This window comes from Pseudopodoces humilis, chromosome 7 (assembly GCF_049639895.1).
Source record: "Pseudopodoces humilis isolate 2021_Gansu_Grassland_sample_001 chromosome 7, ASM4963989v1, whole genome shotgun sequence".
NCBI lineage: Eukaryota > Metazoa > Chordata > Aves > Passeriformes > Paridae > Pseudopodoces > Pseudopodoces humilis.
The window spans coordinates 48,993,729-49,011,955 of record NC_142206.1 but is presented as its reverse complement, the minus strand read 5'-3'; the positions used below and the strand labels follow the sequence as shown (position 1 = coordinate 49,011,955).

The window sequence follows — 18,227 nt, the reverse complement described above, 5'->3', positions numbered from 1 at the left end:
TTCTGTCGGACTTGGACTGGAGCTGGTGCAACTATAGCATCTGAAATAATTTATAAAAGGTAAGGATGGAGGATATGAGAGATGAAGAAAGAAGATATCCAAAGAGGATAGCACACCTGAATTGGAAGGAAAACATTTTACATAGGTATACAAGAGAAAAGTTGTGAGGAAACCCCTGAGAAAAATCCATAAAAATTTATGTGGGTGCATCAAGGAGGGTAAGGTAGAAAGACAAAAGGAGAAACCCAGTATATTTCAAGTCGAGCTCACTTTTAAGGAAGAGCTATTATAATACCTCAAAATGCTTTGGCACTTAATTGCAGACTATTCAAGGCATTTAATTATATACTTCATTTAAGCAGAAGGGAAGTTCAGAGAATTACATACTTCAGGCATGCACTTAACTAGGATCTAGATATTTAAAGGTGATCAGCTACTCCAAGTCCTTGAGTTCAGCTGATATCTCAGAAATCCTTTAACACTTTAAATTTTAATACTTTTGTTTCCATATCAGTCCTAGTGTTACTTTTTCTCTCTGAACATACATCTCAAAACCTCTACACATCAGTCAAAGAGACACAGCCATCTTTTTCCCTTTGATGTAGCAACTCTGGTATGGGTCTCTTCTACCAGTCACAGAACCCAGCATCATCCCATATTTTGCAAATGCTCTTCCAGCTGTTATGGCAGGGAAAAAATACCAAAACAAAAAAGCCACAGTGGAAGTACGGTTTTGTTTTAGTTATGCAGGCTCATTCCTAGGGTGTTTCCCCTTTCATAACATTTGAAAGGCTTAGAAACAAAATTACAAGAAACAGAACAAGGTGAGGTTAACAGCTTTTAATATGATTACTTTTTAAAACATTTCCACACTAGAGATAACCACTTTGCAAAGCAGAAGGAAACGGCCCTGTATCCAGCAGCCTGCTTCATTGAGGTGCTGAGCTCTTCTGAAGTGACCATAATAGCAATGATTTCTAACCAGCTACTGCTTGGCAGGTTTGGGCTCTGGCAGCTACCAGGAGTGTGGAACTCAGCTAAGACTAAAGACTCGGTGTAAGAGTAGGTGTCATTTCAGAAGGCTGGTGCTGTGAGACAGATGGAGAGCACAGTGTGGGTGTGTGAGCCCGTGGCAGAGCGGGCAGGCAGCGAGTACCGCTCACAGCACCAGCTCCGGCTGCCGCGCACCCGTGTCGTACTCACAGGGAGACATTCCCACCCTGTGCTGCCTCTGCTCCCAGTAATCCTGCCAGCACTGCAAAGCACACAGCCAGTCAGTGCTCAGCGCTCCTGGTCCTTGTGTCACAGCTGGCCATGTTTTCTGTGCCCAGTGTAAGGACAGGCATTCCTCACTGCAGCACCAGAGCAGACAGGACTGCATGCGCTGACCACACAGCACCTTCAAAAAAGATGTCAAAGAGCTCACACACTTCATTCTGACCCTTTTTTGTTCCAAGTGCTCATAACTTGCATATGAAATGTCAGGATCCTGTTTTCCAAGGGCTTCCATTCCATGGAAATGGAACAATCCTGGCATGTTAACTAGCACAAGAAGCAGATCATACCACTGATCGAGCCACACAACCATCATCAGTTTACAACCGATTTTCAAGGATCTTCCTTTCATACTTCAGCATGTATCTGCTGCAAAAAAAAGTGTTTATAAAAATTACAGAGAGCCATCAGTTTTCAAAAGACACCTTTAAAAATCATCATCCCTGTGAGCAGAGGAAGGGGTTAATAGTAATTCTGTATAAGATACTACACTCATCAAACCAAGATGTTTGCTGAAACAACAGACAGAGGACTACAACAGACCTTACTAGCTCATGTAGAAAATGCAATTCATGACCAAAAACACTTTCAAAGAAACTAAAGTCCAGCAGAGAGACACAGCAAACTAACAGAGCTTGTCACTGCTGAATTTACTTGGGTTGCTGCTCTAATTTTCTGCTTTCCACATCACTGCACTCCATTTGAACAGTCTAATCTTTGATCAATGATTTAATTTGGTGGTGTATGGTCATCAAAGGATCACACTTCTTTACTTAATCCTATACCCTTTGAATCATTTGGAGTTTTTTGCTTCTGTCTGTTATGGGAATGAGGTTAGGGAGATGGTGAAATGAGCTTCCTAATGGCCAGCATCCATTCCATTTTCAACAAAACTTAAACCAGGATCTCCACCCCCATGTTTGCAGCTCATCAATGAATTGAAAAATTAATCCTAAATTAGCCAAAACCAAGCAAACACCACCATCACTGGCACCCCAATCTATAACCAGTTAAGATTTTCCAGCCTATGGATTCTAAGGACCCAACTGGGCTGTTCAGCTGCTACCCAGAAACCCCATTCTTATCAAGTCTGCCAAGAGAATTATTGCTCAGTGTACAGGGTTGGGCTCTTACTGTTCAAGAAAAAACAGGCACCTCAACAAGGAAGATGTTTGGCATGAATGTAGCACTGCTTCAGTCTTCATTCCTCCTACCTGCCATCTCCACCTATTGTCTGTGCACAACAGGACCCCAGCTACTGCTGCAATCGACTGTGTTGTGAAATGCTTCGTCTGTAAAACATGGGAAGGTCTATTTGCTACTATATTGCAAACCTCCTTTCCACACTCAACAAAGATGGAAATATGTGACATCTGCTGTTTGTGAAGCTTTTGGCATATAACTGCTGAAAATCATGTAAATTATTTCAAAAAATATTAAATGTGTCACAGAATTAGTCTCACAGTTAATGGGCACATGAAACACAAACAAATTATTTCCAGTTTCTTCTACCCCTTGCTGTGCAAAGGTGCACAAACATGTGCCACATGAGCCCCATTCTACTTCCCCTTCCCCACCACCCACCTCCTACCCCATCCTCCTCTTCCAACATTTAGGAGCTCCTATGAGAAATTCATCATGCTATTAATTGATGAAAGCACAGTCACTCCAAAACACTTAGCCTCAGGCTTCCCTGAATTAATAATATGACCAATAGTAGGTGTCCTCTTGCTCTCCTAGGATATTTTTCTATGAATTGCAAAGCATTCTCTCTCCATCTGTGCCAGGCCTTAGGATACCTCATTCTAAGCAAGTGGACAGTCCTGCTGATATTACTGGAACAATATACACGTGTTCCAAGTGCAGTAAATGTTTAAGTGTTTTGCTGGATTGGAATCACTGCTTTTAACATCTTTTGACAGCAATTACAAGCACAATTCTGGAACAACAGCCTCCTCCAAAGTGCAGTATCAACACTTTATAAAAACAGTATGCCCAAATCTCCAATGAATTTTCAAAAGCTTTGCTGGAACAGAAATTTCTACTACACAAGACTTGGAAATGTAGTCTGCAGTGTTAATGCAGTGATAAGAAAAGTGAAGGGATTCCTCTTGTTCCCCACACTAATAAAAATCTAATGCAATTGTGCCAAGCAGCCAGCAGAAAGAAAATAATTCTCACCTCAACTGTTGGCAACATCCTGGATGAGGACACGGATTTCTGCACACAAAACAGGATTTCAGCAACATCTGGATTATACAGCCAGTCCCTCTGGCTGTGCTATACCACAGCAAGACATCAGGACTTAAGATTGAACCAAAGCATCTAAGAACTCTTCAGTTAAACCCACATCTCCTCTTTCAGCTTCCTGATGCTTTGATTCTATTTATTATAATTCAATATATTCTGAAGGAATCAAAGAATGCCAGAGAAAATTACTTTAACCTTTGGAAGACAGCGGAGCTGGCAGAGTAATGGTCAGTGCCCTATTATGCAGACAAGCTAGCACTGAACTGGTTATATAAAAGAATGACTACAGGCTCCTAGCTAACATTATTAATGTTTAACGCTATAGATCAAAGAGGTTTTGTCTTAGGTCCTAGATTATAACCAGGGCAGCTTTTGACAAGGAGTTGTTCATGCATCTTTTAATCCCAACTCTCCATTGGTTTGGCAGAGCTTGCTTTTTGGTGATCCTGCTTTTTAAAGAAAAAAAAACCAAAACCAAAACAGTCCTAACCATACACCAGTAATGTCAAAACTTCCAAATGGCCACCATTTAGCACTGCCAAAGAAAGATTCCCCGAGTGCAAGCATGGCTGAAAGGTCTGTCTGTCTGTCTTTGAAGCTTTCTCAGCAGCACACATACAGACACAAAGACACATGCAGCTCACTTTGAGCAAGCAGCCTGGATTCTGTTTTGAGCTGGTGGGAATAACCTACCCAAACCACAAATCTAAACTCTCTCTTTTTTAATACCTTCAGATTACCTTGCTGTAAGAAAGAGTACACAGCTAATAAAGGCTTTGAATCCCTCTCAGCCCCTGAGATGGAGAACAGATAAAGAAATAGTAGGAAAACAAATGCAGTATTATCCTGCACTCTGGGTCCTCTGTGCTTATACAGCAGAGTACAGCAGATCTTAACTGTGCATCCTCTAACATCTAGAAATCTCATTAGAAAGGAATTAAAGGATACTGGACCTATGTCTGGGATTTCTGGAAATGCAGTAGTTCTGAATTTCTGTTCAGGTGGGTGTCCAAAAATGCCAAGCACACCCTCAATGCACACCCCAGCTTTGCAGCACACACATGGACTGTCCATGTCAGCTGGAAAATGCAAGTATAAAGCTGGTGAAGGCTCTGGAGCACAAGCCTGATAAGGAAGGGCTGAGGGAGCTGGGGATGTTTAGCCTGGAGAAAAAGGAGGCTCAGGAGGACCTCATGGCTCTCCACATCCACCTGGAAGAAGGCTGTAGCCAGGTGGAGGTTGGTCTATTCTCCCAAGCAACAAGTGACAGGGTGGATTTGAAACAGCCTCAGGTTGGGCCAGGGGAGGTTTAGATTGGGTATCAGGAAACATTTCTTCATGCATAGTGTTGCCAAGCATTGGAACAGGCTACCCAGGGAAGGGGTTGAATCACCACCCCTGGAGGCAGTTAAAAAATGTGTAGATGTGGCAGTTAAGGACTTGGCAGTGCCACATTAATGGCTGAACTAGATCTTAAAAGTCTTTTACAACCTTTAAGTGACAGAATGACAATGATGTTATGATTCCGTAAGTCAAAATGAAAGGATATTTTAAATCAAAGTTTGCAGATTTTGCTATTAAAATATTTTCTCATAAATAACTTGCATGACATTATTGACCCTAAATGAACTCAGTTCATCCTGTGTATTCCAGGGCTTTTCATACAGCTCTTAATAATGTATGTTTCATGTGGAAGCATGGATTGTTATTCTGACATGGTAATGTCAGAACTATACGGTTTCTTCAAGATGCACCAAGGACCACGTCCCTGTTTTGGGGAAGGTAACCTGAGTTACTGCCAATGCAATGAAAGGCTTCAAGTGACTTGAAAGATCACTGACCAGACCTGAAATCCTAGGAATGTAATAGAGAACACAAAAGCAATGTAATTATCTTTATTTTATAATTGTTTTTCTTTCTGTACCAAATTTGTTCGTTTGTTTCTCTAGCCCCTGAAGCATGGCATCACTTTTCATATTAAAAACAAACCCCCATCACTCCAATTGAAACGAAAGCTTATAAAAATACAACTTCTAATCATTGAACTATACACAAAGAATTCAACTTCTTGTACTTCAAATCCTCAGAAACTGTTTGCAAAGAGGTTCTGAACATGGAGAATCATCAACTATATATGACTTAGTAAAAAAGAAATCCACAGAAACAGCCATATTCCCAAGGCTTTTGCTACCTTTTCCCTGTTCTAAACATAAAAGAAGAAAGGACCATTTATCTGACAATTAAAATTTTATTTTTACAGTAGGGAGACATAGCCAACCATAAAAACACTGCAAATTAAGGAAATCCAATCCTCATTTTCAATATGAAACAGAAAATACAGGAAACACTTCAGGAAAATTAAATTGCAAACATAAATCTTGAAAAATGTACCAGCAACGTTATGAGTGCAGGTGCTGCCCAGCTCATATTAATTTGGATCATACTGAAGACCATGACATCATTTTTTTATTCTTTGTCTTCCCATTTTTTCCCCACTAAAAGCTTCTATTTTTTTTCTATTTCCCTGCTCCCATTAACATTTTTTCATCAGCTGGCTGTTAAATCAATATTAATTTTAGTCTGTGAGAAGCAGGGCGGGGGGCAGTTCACCCCTGTGCATCTGACAGCAACCCCCTAACCCCTGATAAAAGCATCGAGTGCTCTTAGCCTGGATGCAGCACTCAGCACCTCCCAAAACCAGGCTTTTATGCTGGAAGCAAAAGTCTCTACCTATGAGAAGTGGCTATTTCTGAGGTTACCTAGACTACAAGAGCACTCTGAAATCACTGAACAACACGCAGAAATGAGCCAGTCACACGGCTTCGCAGTGGCTGAACATCTTTGGCACAGCATCTTGAGAAGTACAGCATTACTTTAATTAAAATATGGATTTAAAATGGAAGCCAAATGACTAGCTGCTAACAGGCTTTAACTAGGTGTGAGTCCTGCTCATTAGCACAATGGACCTTAAACCAAAGGCAATTAGAGCACCAGCAGAACAGAGGACACCCAAGCCTGCTCAATCAGCTACTGGCTGGAGGTGAACACACTGATGCAAAAGGCTTATTTTAACAACAGATTTAATAGTTACAGTCAAAAGCTGTTCTTCATGGCAAATCTAATAAATACAATACAGCTGAGGTGTTCAGGTAGCTGCTCAAGCTGCACTTAGGAGCAGGCCAGATTCTGACTCTCCATAACACACTGCAGAATCAGTGAGGCTGCAAGTGGTAACCGAAGTTACACACACGCTGCTTCTGTGTCATCAGAGGGGCTCTAGCGCACAGGTCATTTATGCTGTCTCACAAGACATCAAGCAAAGCCAACTTGGGTCCACAATGAGCAGTGCAAAGGTGTGATAACACACAAAAGCAATTTATAGGAACATAAATAGCCTTCAGTATCCTGTAAAAATAAATTCACTTGAGAGGTAGCCATTGCCTGTATGCCATTAAACATCTCAGTTTAGGTATTACCTATTTTTCTACAAAATATTAATGTGTCTGGTATCATCAGGTAAAATGTAATACCTGCTGGAGGTGGATGATAAACGAGAATGATAGCAGAGTTTCTTTAAAAGTACTTATGAGCAAGAAGCACAAATCAGTAATTATCTTGTGTTCTCACTCATTTGTTATTGAAGATATCTCACTGGACCACACCACCAGAAATGCTACAGAAACGACTCAAACAAAAAAGACAAAAAGATATAGCATTGAAAAGAAAGCTGAAGAAAAGCAATACCTAAGGGAATACCTAAAGCAGTGATACACTGGGGGTAAAATGTCCCTATGGTGACAGGAATGGAAAGGGCTGACAGTTCAGAAAGGTACGAGAGGCCTCTGACAGGGAGTAACAGAGGTGAGTGAAGACTCTGCTGGACAGTCACCTAAGAACTGATTAATTTCTTTCAGTAGAAAAGGATCTCAGGAAATCCTCTCCTAGAGCTCATCAAAGGCTAATTACACAAACACCCCCCTGAAGAATTCCCCACCTGTGCAGTGCAGACCCAGTGAACCCTGTGCCCCCACAGGGAGAGATCTGACAGCCCTGACTGCTTCTCACCTTCCTCACCAACCAAAGGATTGTGTGGCACACAGCTCCAAGGTGTGTGAAACAGGAACTATCAATTGTCACTTCTTGTGACAAAGGTAAACAAAAAATTAACCCCAAAGGATGGGGGAGAAAAGCATGTTTCACTGAAAACTGTTGCATTACTAACCTCAGTAAGTGTAAAACACATTCACACTGGGAACTGTTCTGAGAGAAGCAAAGCAACACTGCTTTGTGACTCTTCCAGCACCCAGAATTAGGTGGAAGCTATGTGAAACATGGGACAGCAATAATAAGGGAGAGTATAGAAAGAGAATGGGCAGCACTAGTCCCAGCTTTGACACACTCTGCTCTGGTTATGGATAAAACCTCCTGCTGTGCTGCACCTCTGCTTCTGTGCTGTGGGGGCATTCCACTTCAGCTCACTGCTTAGGGAACAAGAGATGGACACGGGGATTGTGCTGAGAAGGACCATAGGAAAATGGTCTGACACCTGCAAAATCTTTGAAGATCTCATATCAATATATCAATATCAATAGAAATTATGCTTTCCTCCCCACTGTGGTTTTCCTTAAAAAACAATTCTTAGAAATACGTCCAAAGGGAAGAGATGCTTGGACTGCTACCTTCAGAAAGGTAGAGCCTGACACCCCCTCAGACTTCCTCACTGGACTTTAGGAAGAGAACAAGACAAAACAGCCACTGCATTAATGAAATAGAACAACAGCATAAGGATCAGACTGGCTTCCAACAAACACCTCCAGCTGAAGTCAGCACTCAGGCAGCAACAGTGCAGAAAGGCTTTCCTGGCCCCTACTCCACCTCTAAACAGTGGGTGATGTTTCCTGGCAAAATCACAAACTTGGATCCAAACTATTCTTGAAAAAAAGCCAATTACACTTAGGTACCCTTGTACCTCTTCTATTAATATACTTGTATGAATAGAAGAATATATCCCAGAAAAGGTAATGGATGGTCAGTGAGTATGGCTTTTTCTCAAGCACAGCGCTATGTCTGTTAAAAACCCAATTCACCTGGATTTACGATGGTGATATTTGGCTTTAGGTGACTTATAGCCAGTACTTCTCAGTATATTAAGGATGAGTATATTGAACACCAACACCCACAATCACGCCTGGAGCTAGAATCCAGAACTAAGCTGCAATTTAAAAAATTTGTTCATGCAAACAGAGGAGTATTTCTATACACGCCAAGCTGGATTCTGTATGCATAGACAACAACTTAAAAAAACCAAAACCACAGATGCACATACAATCGCGGTACGGAATGGAGGCAAAGAACCGAAAAATCTCATCTCCGATTTTCATTTACAGCCGGTCTCGGAGGATGGAGAGCTGATGGCTCGCCTTGGCCAGCCCGAGGCCGCTGGCAGCGCCCCGGAGCCAAGCGCTGGGCCCGCCGCCGGCGCTAACAGGTGCTGCGCCCCGAGCTGCGCCGCCAACTTCTCCTCAGCAGCGCTGCCAGCTCCGGCCGCCTCATTTTTCCCTTTCCTTCCTCCTCCTCGCCCCTTCCCCAAGACGCGGGGCCGCTCAGGTTTACCCCCGCGCCGATGCAACTTTGGAGTAGAGAGGAGCCGTGCGGAAAGCAGAGGAGGGGATGCGCGCCCTGCCGCCCCCGCCCCGGGCTCCCGTCCCGTCCCGTCCCGTCCCGTCCCGTACCACCTGCGCGGCCATGAAGGACAGGTCCATGGTGCTGCCGCTGGAGCTGCTGCCGGAGCTGCCGGAGGTGCTGAGGCTGCCGCTGCCGCTGCTGCTGCTGCCGGGGGCGGGCGGGGCGCGGGGGCGCGGCGCGGGCCCCGCCTCCCCCAGCAGCGGCGGGCGCGGCCGCGGCAGCGGAGCCGACACCGGTACCAGTTCCAGATCCGGCGGCTCCCGGCCCGGCCCGGCCCGGCCCGGCGCGGCTGGCGGGCGGCTCCGGCAGGGGGCGGGGGCGGGGGCGGCCCGGCCCCGCGCCGGGCCGGGCCCGGTGCGCCCCCCCGGCGGGGGGAGGCCGGGGCGGCTCCGCCCCGCCCGCCCGGGGCACCTGCGGGCCGGCCCCGCCCCCCTCCCGGCCTGCGGCCGCCCGGGACCCCCGGCGGGGCCCGCACCGAGCCCCTCGGGCTGTTCGCCCAGGCGGAACGGGACCGCGGGCACGGCGGGGAGGCGGCGGCACCCCCAGGCTGGGTCCCGGCGGTCGGAGCCGAAGCCGGGCGAGGGCTGGGGAGCGGAGCGATGGGTGATGGATGCAGCGGCGGGCAGATGCGGCTCGGCTCTCGCGGCGTGTGCGGGTCCTCCGCATCACACGAGCCTCGGGAGATGCACACCTGGCCGCCGCACTAGATTTCCTGCCCACCTTGCTAATCCGTCAGCCTGGTTTTAAAATACTCGGCTCCCTCTCTCACCATGGCTGAAAAGGACTCCCGACAAGGCTCAATCTTGCACCTTTTCATGGCTGAGCTGTTGGAACTTTATTTTTCAGCTTCTTTCCTCCTTGTTCCCAGAATTTACTGTTCAACATTACGCAATAAACATATTTTGTCCCTTTTCTCATGGTTTTCCCTGTTCCTCCCAGACACTGTTACCACTTTTAGCATGAAAATTCAGTATATTCCTTCACTGGTTGGTTGTAAAAAACCTTTGACACCAACACAAGAAGGATAATAAAAACGTATGTCCTAATGCATTGAAAGCTTTTTTGTGTGTGTTTTTTTTACCCTTTTGACGTGTACATGTTAGTTTCATCTCCTAGGCTGAAGTCTTTGACCCTGTTTTTACTACTTCAGCATTTTGTGGAATTCTCTCTGAACCATGAGAATACGAGTGTATGCCACCATCAGAAGTACCTGGAAGATCAGATCTGCACTGGGATTTAAAAGTATGGAGGAAAAAGACGGTGCTTCATCATGTGTGCTGTGAGCTCCATGCCATTTTGCCTACTGTTGCACTGCTGCAGCAGGAGGTGATGGAAATAAAATAATCTGTTTTAAATCAGTCCTTTACTTCAGTGACTATTAATGTGTCTGCCAAAAATGCTTTTATGTCAAGAGGCCCATTAAGTAAACAAGTAAAATCCCAAAGAGGCAATGTAATTTCAAGATTTTTTAATTCAGTTGTGTAAATAATGGAATTGTCTCTTTGTAGAGTCTCTCCAAAGTTTTGAAAGTATATAGATGTCTTTGTCAGAAGCCATAAAGTAACTTCAAAACAGTGTTAATCCTTCATCATCCAGATAAATTTTTGATGTGCTGGGTAAACATGTCTTCATAGCAGATGTGGCCTGGTCAGTCACTGCATCTGCATCAACAGAGAATAACAAAACAGTTCATGAAAATAAAAACATAGTTAAAGTTTCAAAACCACAGTGACTTCTGCACTCATTTAATTCTATAGAGCATGAGAATTGTAGAACAACAGAGCTGGAAAGAACCTCAGGAAATAATCTAGTCTATGCATCTGCTTAAAATATAACCAGTGACTCTCCAAACAGGGTATTTCTCTTTACCCAATCTCTTCTTTAAAGCATCTAATGAGTAATGTACCATTCCATACCAGGGAGTGCATGGATTTATTCCACTGGCCATTTTCTAAGGCGGTGTCAAACAGTGACATGAAGAAGAGATAATTTTATTTGGAACAACAACTTGCCTTCTGAGAACTGCTCTTTGTGGTTTTCGTTTACCAATCTTATGGTATTTTGGCCATTCCCTGAAAGTGTTCAAGGAGAATTTCTAATGGTAGCAAGATTTTCCAGTCAGGTTTCCAAATATTTTGCTGTGATGTTCAAAAAGTTTAGGAAATTAGCACTAATGAGCATCCATACATTCCTTTAGATGCCACTAAATATTACTTCCTATTCTTGATCTCAGCTAGGAATTTGGCTAAGTTATCTTGGAAGACAGTGCCAATCAAAAACAGTCTTTGTAGAAATATTTGCAGAGAAATTGCTCCTATATCTGGTAGAACTTTTTAACCTTCTTTTCTACCTAGAGAAGTTTTAGATACACTGGAACAGCATTTCTGTTTGCAAAAGCCATCCAAATAATCATTATATTTTGTTCTAGAAAATTACTATTAATCACTGCAATGTCCTCAATCTCCCAGCTATTAATTTTTCATTCATATTTCTTAAGCCTGACAAAGGGAAAAAAAATAAATCACTGTTCACTTTTCCCTTTTGATTTTCCTTTGGTTTACTGCCATGTTTGTGAAACAGCACAGTTTGTACTGTTTAAATTTGTACTGTTATTAAGGCAAATAATTTCTGAGGAACACCAAATTATTTGTGTTTGTAGAATCATAAATCATTAGGGTTCAAATGACCTCTAAGATCATCAAATCCAGCCTGACATGATTGTCACTAAATCATGTCCCCAGGTGCCACATAGATGCCTTTTGAACAATTACAGGAATGGTAATTTCACCAATTCCCTGGGCAGACTGTTCCAACGCTTGACCACCCTTTCAATGAAGAAATTTTTTCCTAATATTCAATCAAAACCTCCCCTGGTGCAACCCAAGGCCATTTCCTCTTGTTCTGCTAGTTGTTACTTGGGAGGGGAGACTGACCCCAGTCCATTAAAACCTCCTTTCAGGTGGTTGTAGAGCACAATACGGCCCTCCTTGAGCCTCCTTTTCTCCAGAATCAGCCCAGCTCCTTCAGCTGCTCTTCATAAGGAGCTCCAGACCCTTCACCAGCTTTGCTGCCCTTCTCCAGACTCGCTCCACTGAACACAGGATTTGAGGTGGGACCTCACCAGTGCTGGGTACAGGGGGACAATCCCTGCCCTGCTCCTGCTGGCCACAGTACTGCTGGCACAGGCCAGGATGCCATTGGCCTTCCTGGCCACAGCTGGGCACAGCTGGCTCATATTCAGCTGCTGTCAAATGGCACGCCCAGGTCCTTTTCCACTGTGCAGTGTCCCAGACACTCTGCCTGTAGCCTAGCAGGTGGTTGTTTAGGACCCAAGGGCAGGACCCAGTACTTGGTCTTACTGAACCTCATACAGTTGCCCTCAGCCCATCAATCCAGTCTGCCCAGATCCAGCTGAAGAATTTTCCCACCCTCTGGTAGATCAATACTCCTGCTCAGCTTGGTGTCATCTGCAAACTGACTGAGGGTGCCATCAATCCCCTCATCCAGATCATCAGTAAAGATGGTTAACAGGACTGCGCCCAGCACTGAACCCTGGGGAACATCACTGGTGACCAGCCACCAACTGGATGTAGCTCCATTTGCCACCACTCCTGAAGCTTTTAACTAGGATATTACAAAATACAAAGCTTTGTTTCTTCATCTTCCCACAAAATATATTTTGGATATAAATTGCTTTATAATAGCTCTGTAAGTTCTTCTCTAAAAAAAAATTTTAGATGTGCTTCTGTCTTTCAGTAATGATAATGCAGAGCTTGAATGAGATCTGCCAGCTGTCCTGCACACCTTGTGTCCAGCTTTCTCATCAAAATACCTAGACCACTTAAAAATATTATGTCACAATTTACTATTTCTGTGGACAAACATTGTAGCATCCAGCTAAAAATGCAGACATGATTGTATAACATTATTCTTAAAAACTGGCAAACATGCTCTTTAATTAGCTTTAAAGCTGTTTGCTAAAAAGACCACATTTTTCAGTACAGTGGAACACAACTCAATTAGAGAATAGTTTGGTTTGTCAGTTTTCCTGGGGCATAGTAGGAAATCCTTTCTTGCACTGCATGTGCACATAAGCTCTGCCTTTGCTTCACAAAACAGACCTAACAAAACATGACAATTGAGCCTTGCTGCCAGAAAGGATTTTAAATGGGCTTGTATCTGTACAGCCCCACTTACCATATGTTGTATTTAGATACCTTAGGCAATGCAGTACCAATTTTTAGCTTTGCATCCTGATATGACATTTAAATCTTTTATCTATGCAAAGGGATACTAAGTTCCCACTTTAAGGAGAGAAGGTAATATTGGTTTCTTGCTGCCTTTTAATATATTTTTATGCTATTGCCTTTGAGTCCTATTTTAAACCTACTGTTGCCTCATTGCAGCAGGTTGCAATCACACAAGGCAATTAATTCTCTTAATGAAAAATTAGCCACAGTTACATGTGGTAGCCAGTCTTAAGATAGAGTTCATTCTCCGTGAAGGACTCTTGCTGCTCAGCGTATCATAAAGGAGGCAAAGGATGCCGAATTTTTCACATGAAGTCTGGCTGGACTGAATCACCAAAAGAAGAGAATTCACTCAGAAGAATCCTTCCTTCCTTCCTTCCTCCCTCCCTCCCTCCCTCCCTCCCTCCCTTCCTCCCTCCCTTCCTCCCTTCCTCCCCTCCCCCCATTCAGGAGCTGAACATTGATTTTGTTTACACTTGGTCTTTCAACAGAAAATGTTGACACCTGCAAATTAACACAGTCCAGCCCTTAAATTTCAAGCAGCCAATTTCACCTCAAGGAATGCAAATGCCCCACCTTGCTTCCCAAGTCCCCTGGGCAGTACTGGGACAGTTACTCAGGGCACCACTGTCAAACTGGGATTGGAGGTGGTTTGAACTGGTCATTAATAAAGAATAAAATCAGATGTGTGCTTCTAATACTCCTTCACAAAGCACAAGTGCTTGAGTTCATGCTGCAGAATGATTTCTTGTCTAGCTCCAGGTGCAGACTCCCCTCCTGAGTGAGCATAGCCACAGCTTTTCTTTCACAAAGGTGGACAAGTACAATTCCTCTTTAGAACATATTGGAAGGGGCTCTCTGTTTAAAGAGATAAACCTGGAAGAAGGAAACTTTGCCAACCCCAAGATGAACCAAGCAGGTCCTGATTCCCTGGGTGTGTATCTTCTACAAAAGTCCGTCATTGGGAAGCAGACCTGCTCCTCAAACCCCATTGAAGCAGATGTCTCTGCAGAAGAACATGTAAGTCACTACAGCAGAGAGGAGCTTGGAGGACTCTGCCTGCAGCCCTGTGTCCCAGGCACCCCTGTGCAAACAAAGCAGTCTGGAGCCCACACTCCACTGACAGGACACTTGGTTTTTATGTTAGGTAGTGCTGGGCAAAGAAGTACAGAAATGACTGCAGGAGAAGACAGGCACTACAATACTATCTGTCCAGACAGATATGCACACCCAGTGAATGTGAGCTCATGCTTTCTCTTCTTTTACAGTGGTAAATGAGATTACGATAACAAAGTTTAATTTTTTACACTGTAATCTTTGTTAACTTCCATGTCAACGTATTTTAGTCATCACAAAATGGTCAGGATGAGGCTGGGGTTTTTTCTTTTATTTTTCTTCCTCCATAGTTGGAAATGGGTCTGGCTGTATCAGCAATGAAAGCCTGGAGGTCAGATCTATACCTATGAATTCCTACAGCCTGACAAATAAAAACATCTTTGTAAGTCAAGGGTGCATCATCCCTGCTGACCTTCTGATATATCACAGTAATCATAAGAGGGAGCAATACTGCCTGACAGATTTGGTGTGGATTACATCCCTTTTGATTGCTATAAACTGCCACTATCAGCAGCTGTTACATACTGAAGGGCTCACTCACACATAACATCATAAAACTAGTTAGTGTCAAGTAATTCAGAGACAAATTAAGTTTGTAACTTTCTGTGAGACTCCGGAATCCCCACAGCTGCTCTAATAATAATAATAATAATAATAATAATAATAATAATAATAATAATAGTAATAGATAGTATTCTCAAAACACTCATGGGCAAGATATTCCTCACAAAAGAGATTCAGACTTAAAACTCTTCTAAAAGCAGTATCATTAGCACATAAGTGAGCCATAATAGTGCTCAAATTCCTAAAACCTCAGGCCTTTAACTTCATGTAAGATTTCATTCTAACAGGTAAGAACACTTCTGAAGTTCAAGGAGATTCTCCTTGTACTGCTGGCACTGCAGCTTCACAAGCAGACAATCCAAATTGCTGTGATGCAGGGGACAAATAGAGAAGTACTTGAACATAGATACAGGGATCAACATTGCCTTCTACTTCACTCCCAGTCTCCACCCAGGGAAGGATGGGCACTCATCCCTGTTAAGAGTCAGCACTATCCAGAGAGCCCCAGCCAGCTCCTTGGCTGCTCTAAGTCTTGAAAAAATGATCTTTTTTTTTTTTTTTTTTTTATTTGTCTCATTCATGAGAGCTGAAAATGCAACAGAAGGGGCAGCAAAAGCAAAATCTGACTCCTCAAAGTAGGTGAATCTGCCTGGCCCAGCCCTGAGCCCAGACATAGGGTGGCTCTCCCCTTGGAAGGCTGGGGCTGCTGTCTGTGTTTGCAGCCTGGCTGCACCAGGCACTCCCAGCCCAGAAAGAAGCTGGGAGAGAAAAGGTGATAGAGAGGGGGGAAAGTAACCCCTGGGGAGTTACCTCCCCTCGGTGGGGAAACACATTTATCAGAGACAGATATCAAAGGACCCCTGGCAGCCTTGGGGCTGACCCCTCATTGCAGCAGTGTGTCGACAAGAGTAAGGGATGTATAATATAGCCTTCCTTCTCAATTACAGTCTTCCAGGTATTGCTACAGAACCACTTGTCTTAGAGATTGCATGTTCATGTAATGGCTTCAAATCAGTTTATTTCATGTTACATGACAGAAATATTCATAATGTATCTGGAAATTGGCACTAATTTAAGAGGCACCATTTTGAGATGAAAGCAAAACAGAAAATGCTTCATGCTTATACATTATTAAAAACTTGAGAAATGTCTTGGCTTTTGAAAACATTTATTCTCACCCCAAATCTACATTAGCTGATACAAAGGAATAAATAAAAGATTGCTGCCAGTAAGGCTAGAATTCCCAGTTCAGAGTAAATTTTGCCTGCAGTAGCCTTCTCTAACCCTGAAGGAAAAGCTGTCTCTTCCAGTTCTGTTTGTCACTGAGTTAAATGTCTATAAAAAAAGCTTCTAAAAGTGTAAAACATTCCTATTGGAAATAAACACTACTTTTTTACTCCATTCAAACAGTCTTTTCACCTGTCCTTAGATTAGCTAACCAGTCCGAGGCAAGCAATGAGCTCTGCAGTGTGTCTCCTGTCACAGCACATGTGATTTCTTGACATTGACACACTCTGGACACATTGAAACAATGTATTCATCAACCATAATGTGAATTCAGTTCTGAGTAAGAAATGTCAACATACATTTAAGAACCATATTCCATGACATAATTACCAAGATGCTAATTAAAAATATTGGAGAAAGGACATAAGGCCTGTAGGAGAATTTTATGGCCCCCGTTGGAGTTCTCAAGGGAATTAATCTGCAAAACGGATGCCCCTGTTAAACTATAAACATGTGTAGACTTTCATTTTTTTAGATAATCAAATATGCAGAAGAAGACAGCACTGCACAGAACTTTAATAAATTATCTACATCAGTCCTCTGCCTTGAATGGGGATCAATTACTATTTACCAGCCCTGGTGGGCCAGTTCTTTCTCCTTGCTAAAGAGGCCTTCATCTTCAAGTATAAGTCCTGGAAGAGCTGGGCTGCCATTCAAATCTCTGGTACCCCACCTGCCCTCCAAAATAAAAAGCACAGGCAGGCAGTTTCAATCATAAATGCCACAGCTACTGTTGATGCTGTATTTTCTCCAAATACTGTGGTCTCTCTATATTGTCCCACTACATTGTTCCCAATACCCATGAGTCCTGCCTGTGAAAAGCTGGCTCTGCTGGGCTCTCAGAGCAGCAGAGCATAATACATTGTCATTTTCCTGATACACACTTGAAAGAGACAGTCTTTTTTGAGCTGATTTAATTCTTCATTTATTTCACACATTAGAGAAAAAGAGGTTGAAAAAGAGGTTGAATATATAATGGAGTTTCCCAGTAGCCCTCTAAAAGGGGGAGAAAGGGCAGAGGAGAAAAGATAGGGGAATTGTCTAAGTGAGGCAGAGGGTTCATAAAATAAGCCCCACTTATAAAAGCACAGCACAAATGTTAATTGAGCATTCCCTCAACACACTTCACAGATATTGTTAGGCTATAATGGGAAAACAAACCAGAACACAGAGGCCATGAGTATATCTACAACAGAGGTGCTGATGCTCTCCACATACCCATCCAAAACCAGAAATGTTGGTGGGCATTCAATAGTTCGATCACCAGGTCAAAAGTACCTCAAGGACAAGCCTGTGGATGTTCTAGTGCAGAATGTCCATGCCAGCACCTTGCTGGTTGTATCAGGTTGGTTCTGGCTTGGAGATCTCCACACATTCTGAAATACTGACCAAAGGCCAGGTCCCAAGCTTGTAACAGAACTCAGATCTCAGGAGTTCTTTGGTTTTAGTATTGAGTTCAAATTACTTTCCCACTGTACAAAATAATATGAATGGGATTATTTAATTCTAGAACATTTTAGAGGCAAACAACAGCAAGAAAAACCCAGCAATATCCCATGGGAAGAAGTAAAAATGTTGAGACAGCTCTGGCATGGAAAAAGAGGAAAAAGCAGAAAAAGAAGGAGCTGTGCCATGGTGAGATCTGCCATGAATGTGCTATGAAAGGAGCAGTAACTGAAGCATTTTTAGCCACTAGTAGACTTAGTTAATAGGAGAGTAAATAGTGATAAGAGAGAAGGGAGTGATTTTTTCACTACTCAGTTGTAGAGTGAGAAAACATTGCAGAAAGTATGGACCATG

General features: G+C 43.3%; 1 protein-coding gene across 1 annotated transcript in view; it reads right to left on the bottom strand.

Moving 5' to 3' along the window:
- The window catches only part of C7H14orf132 (chromosome 7 C14orf132 homolog), a 42,704-nt gene extending 33,355 nt beyond the window's left edge, over positions 1-9,349 (bottom strand). The window contains exon 1 of the mRNA XM_014249734.2: positions 9,261-9,349. Coding sequence (XP_014105209.2) covers positions 9,261-9,287 — 27 coding nt within the window. The 5' untranslated portion in view covers positions 9,288-9,349. The remainder of the gene's footprint in view (positions 1-9,260) is intronic.
- Between the last annotated feature and the right edge of the window lie 8,878 nt (positions 9,350-18,227).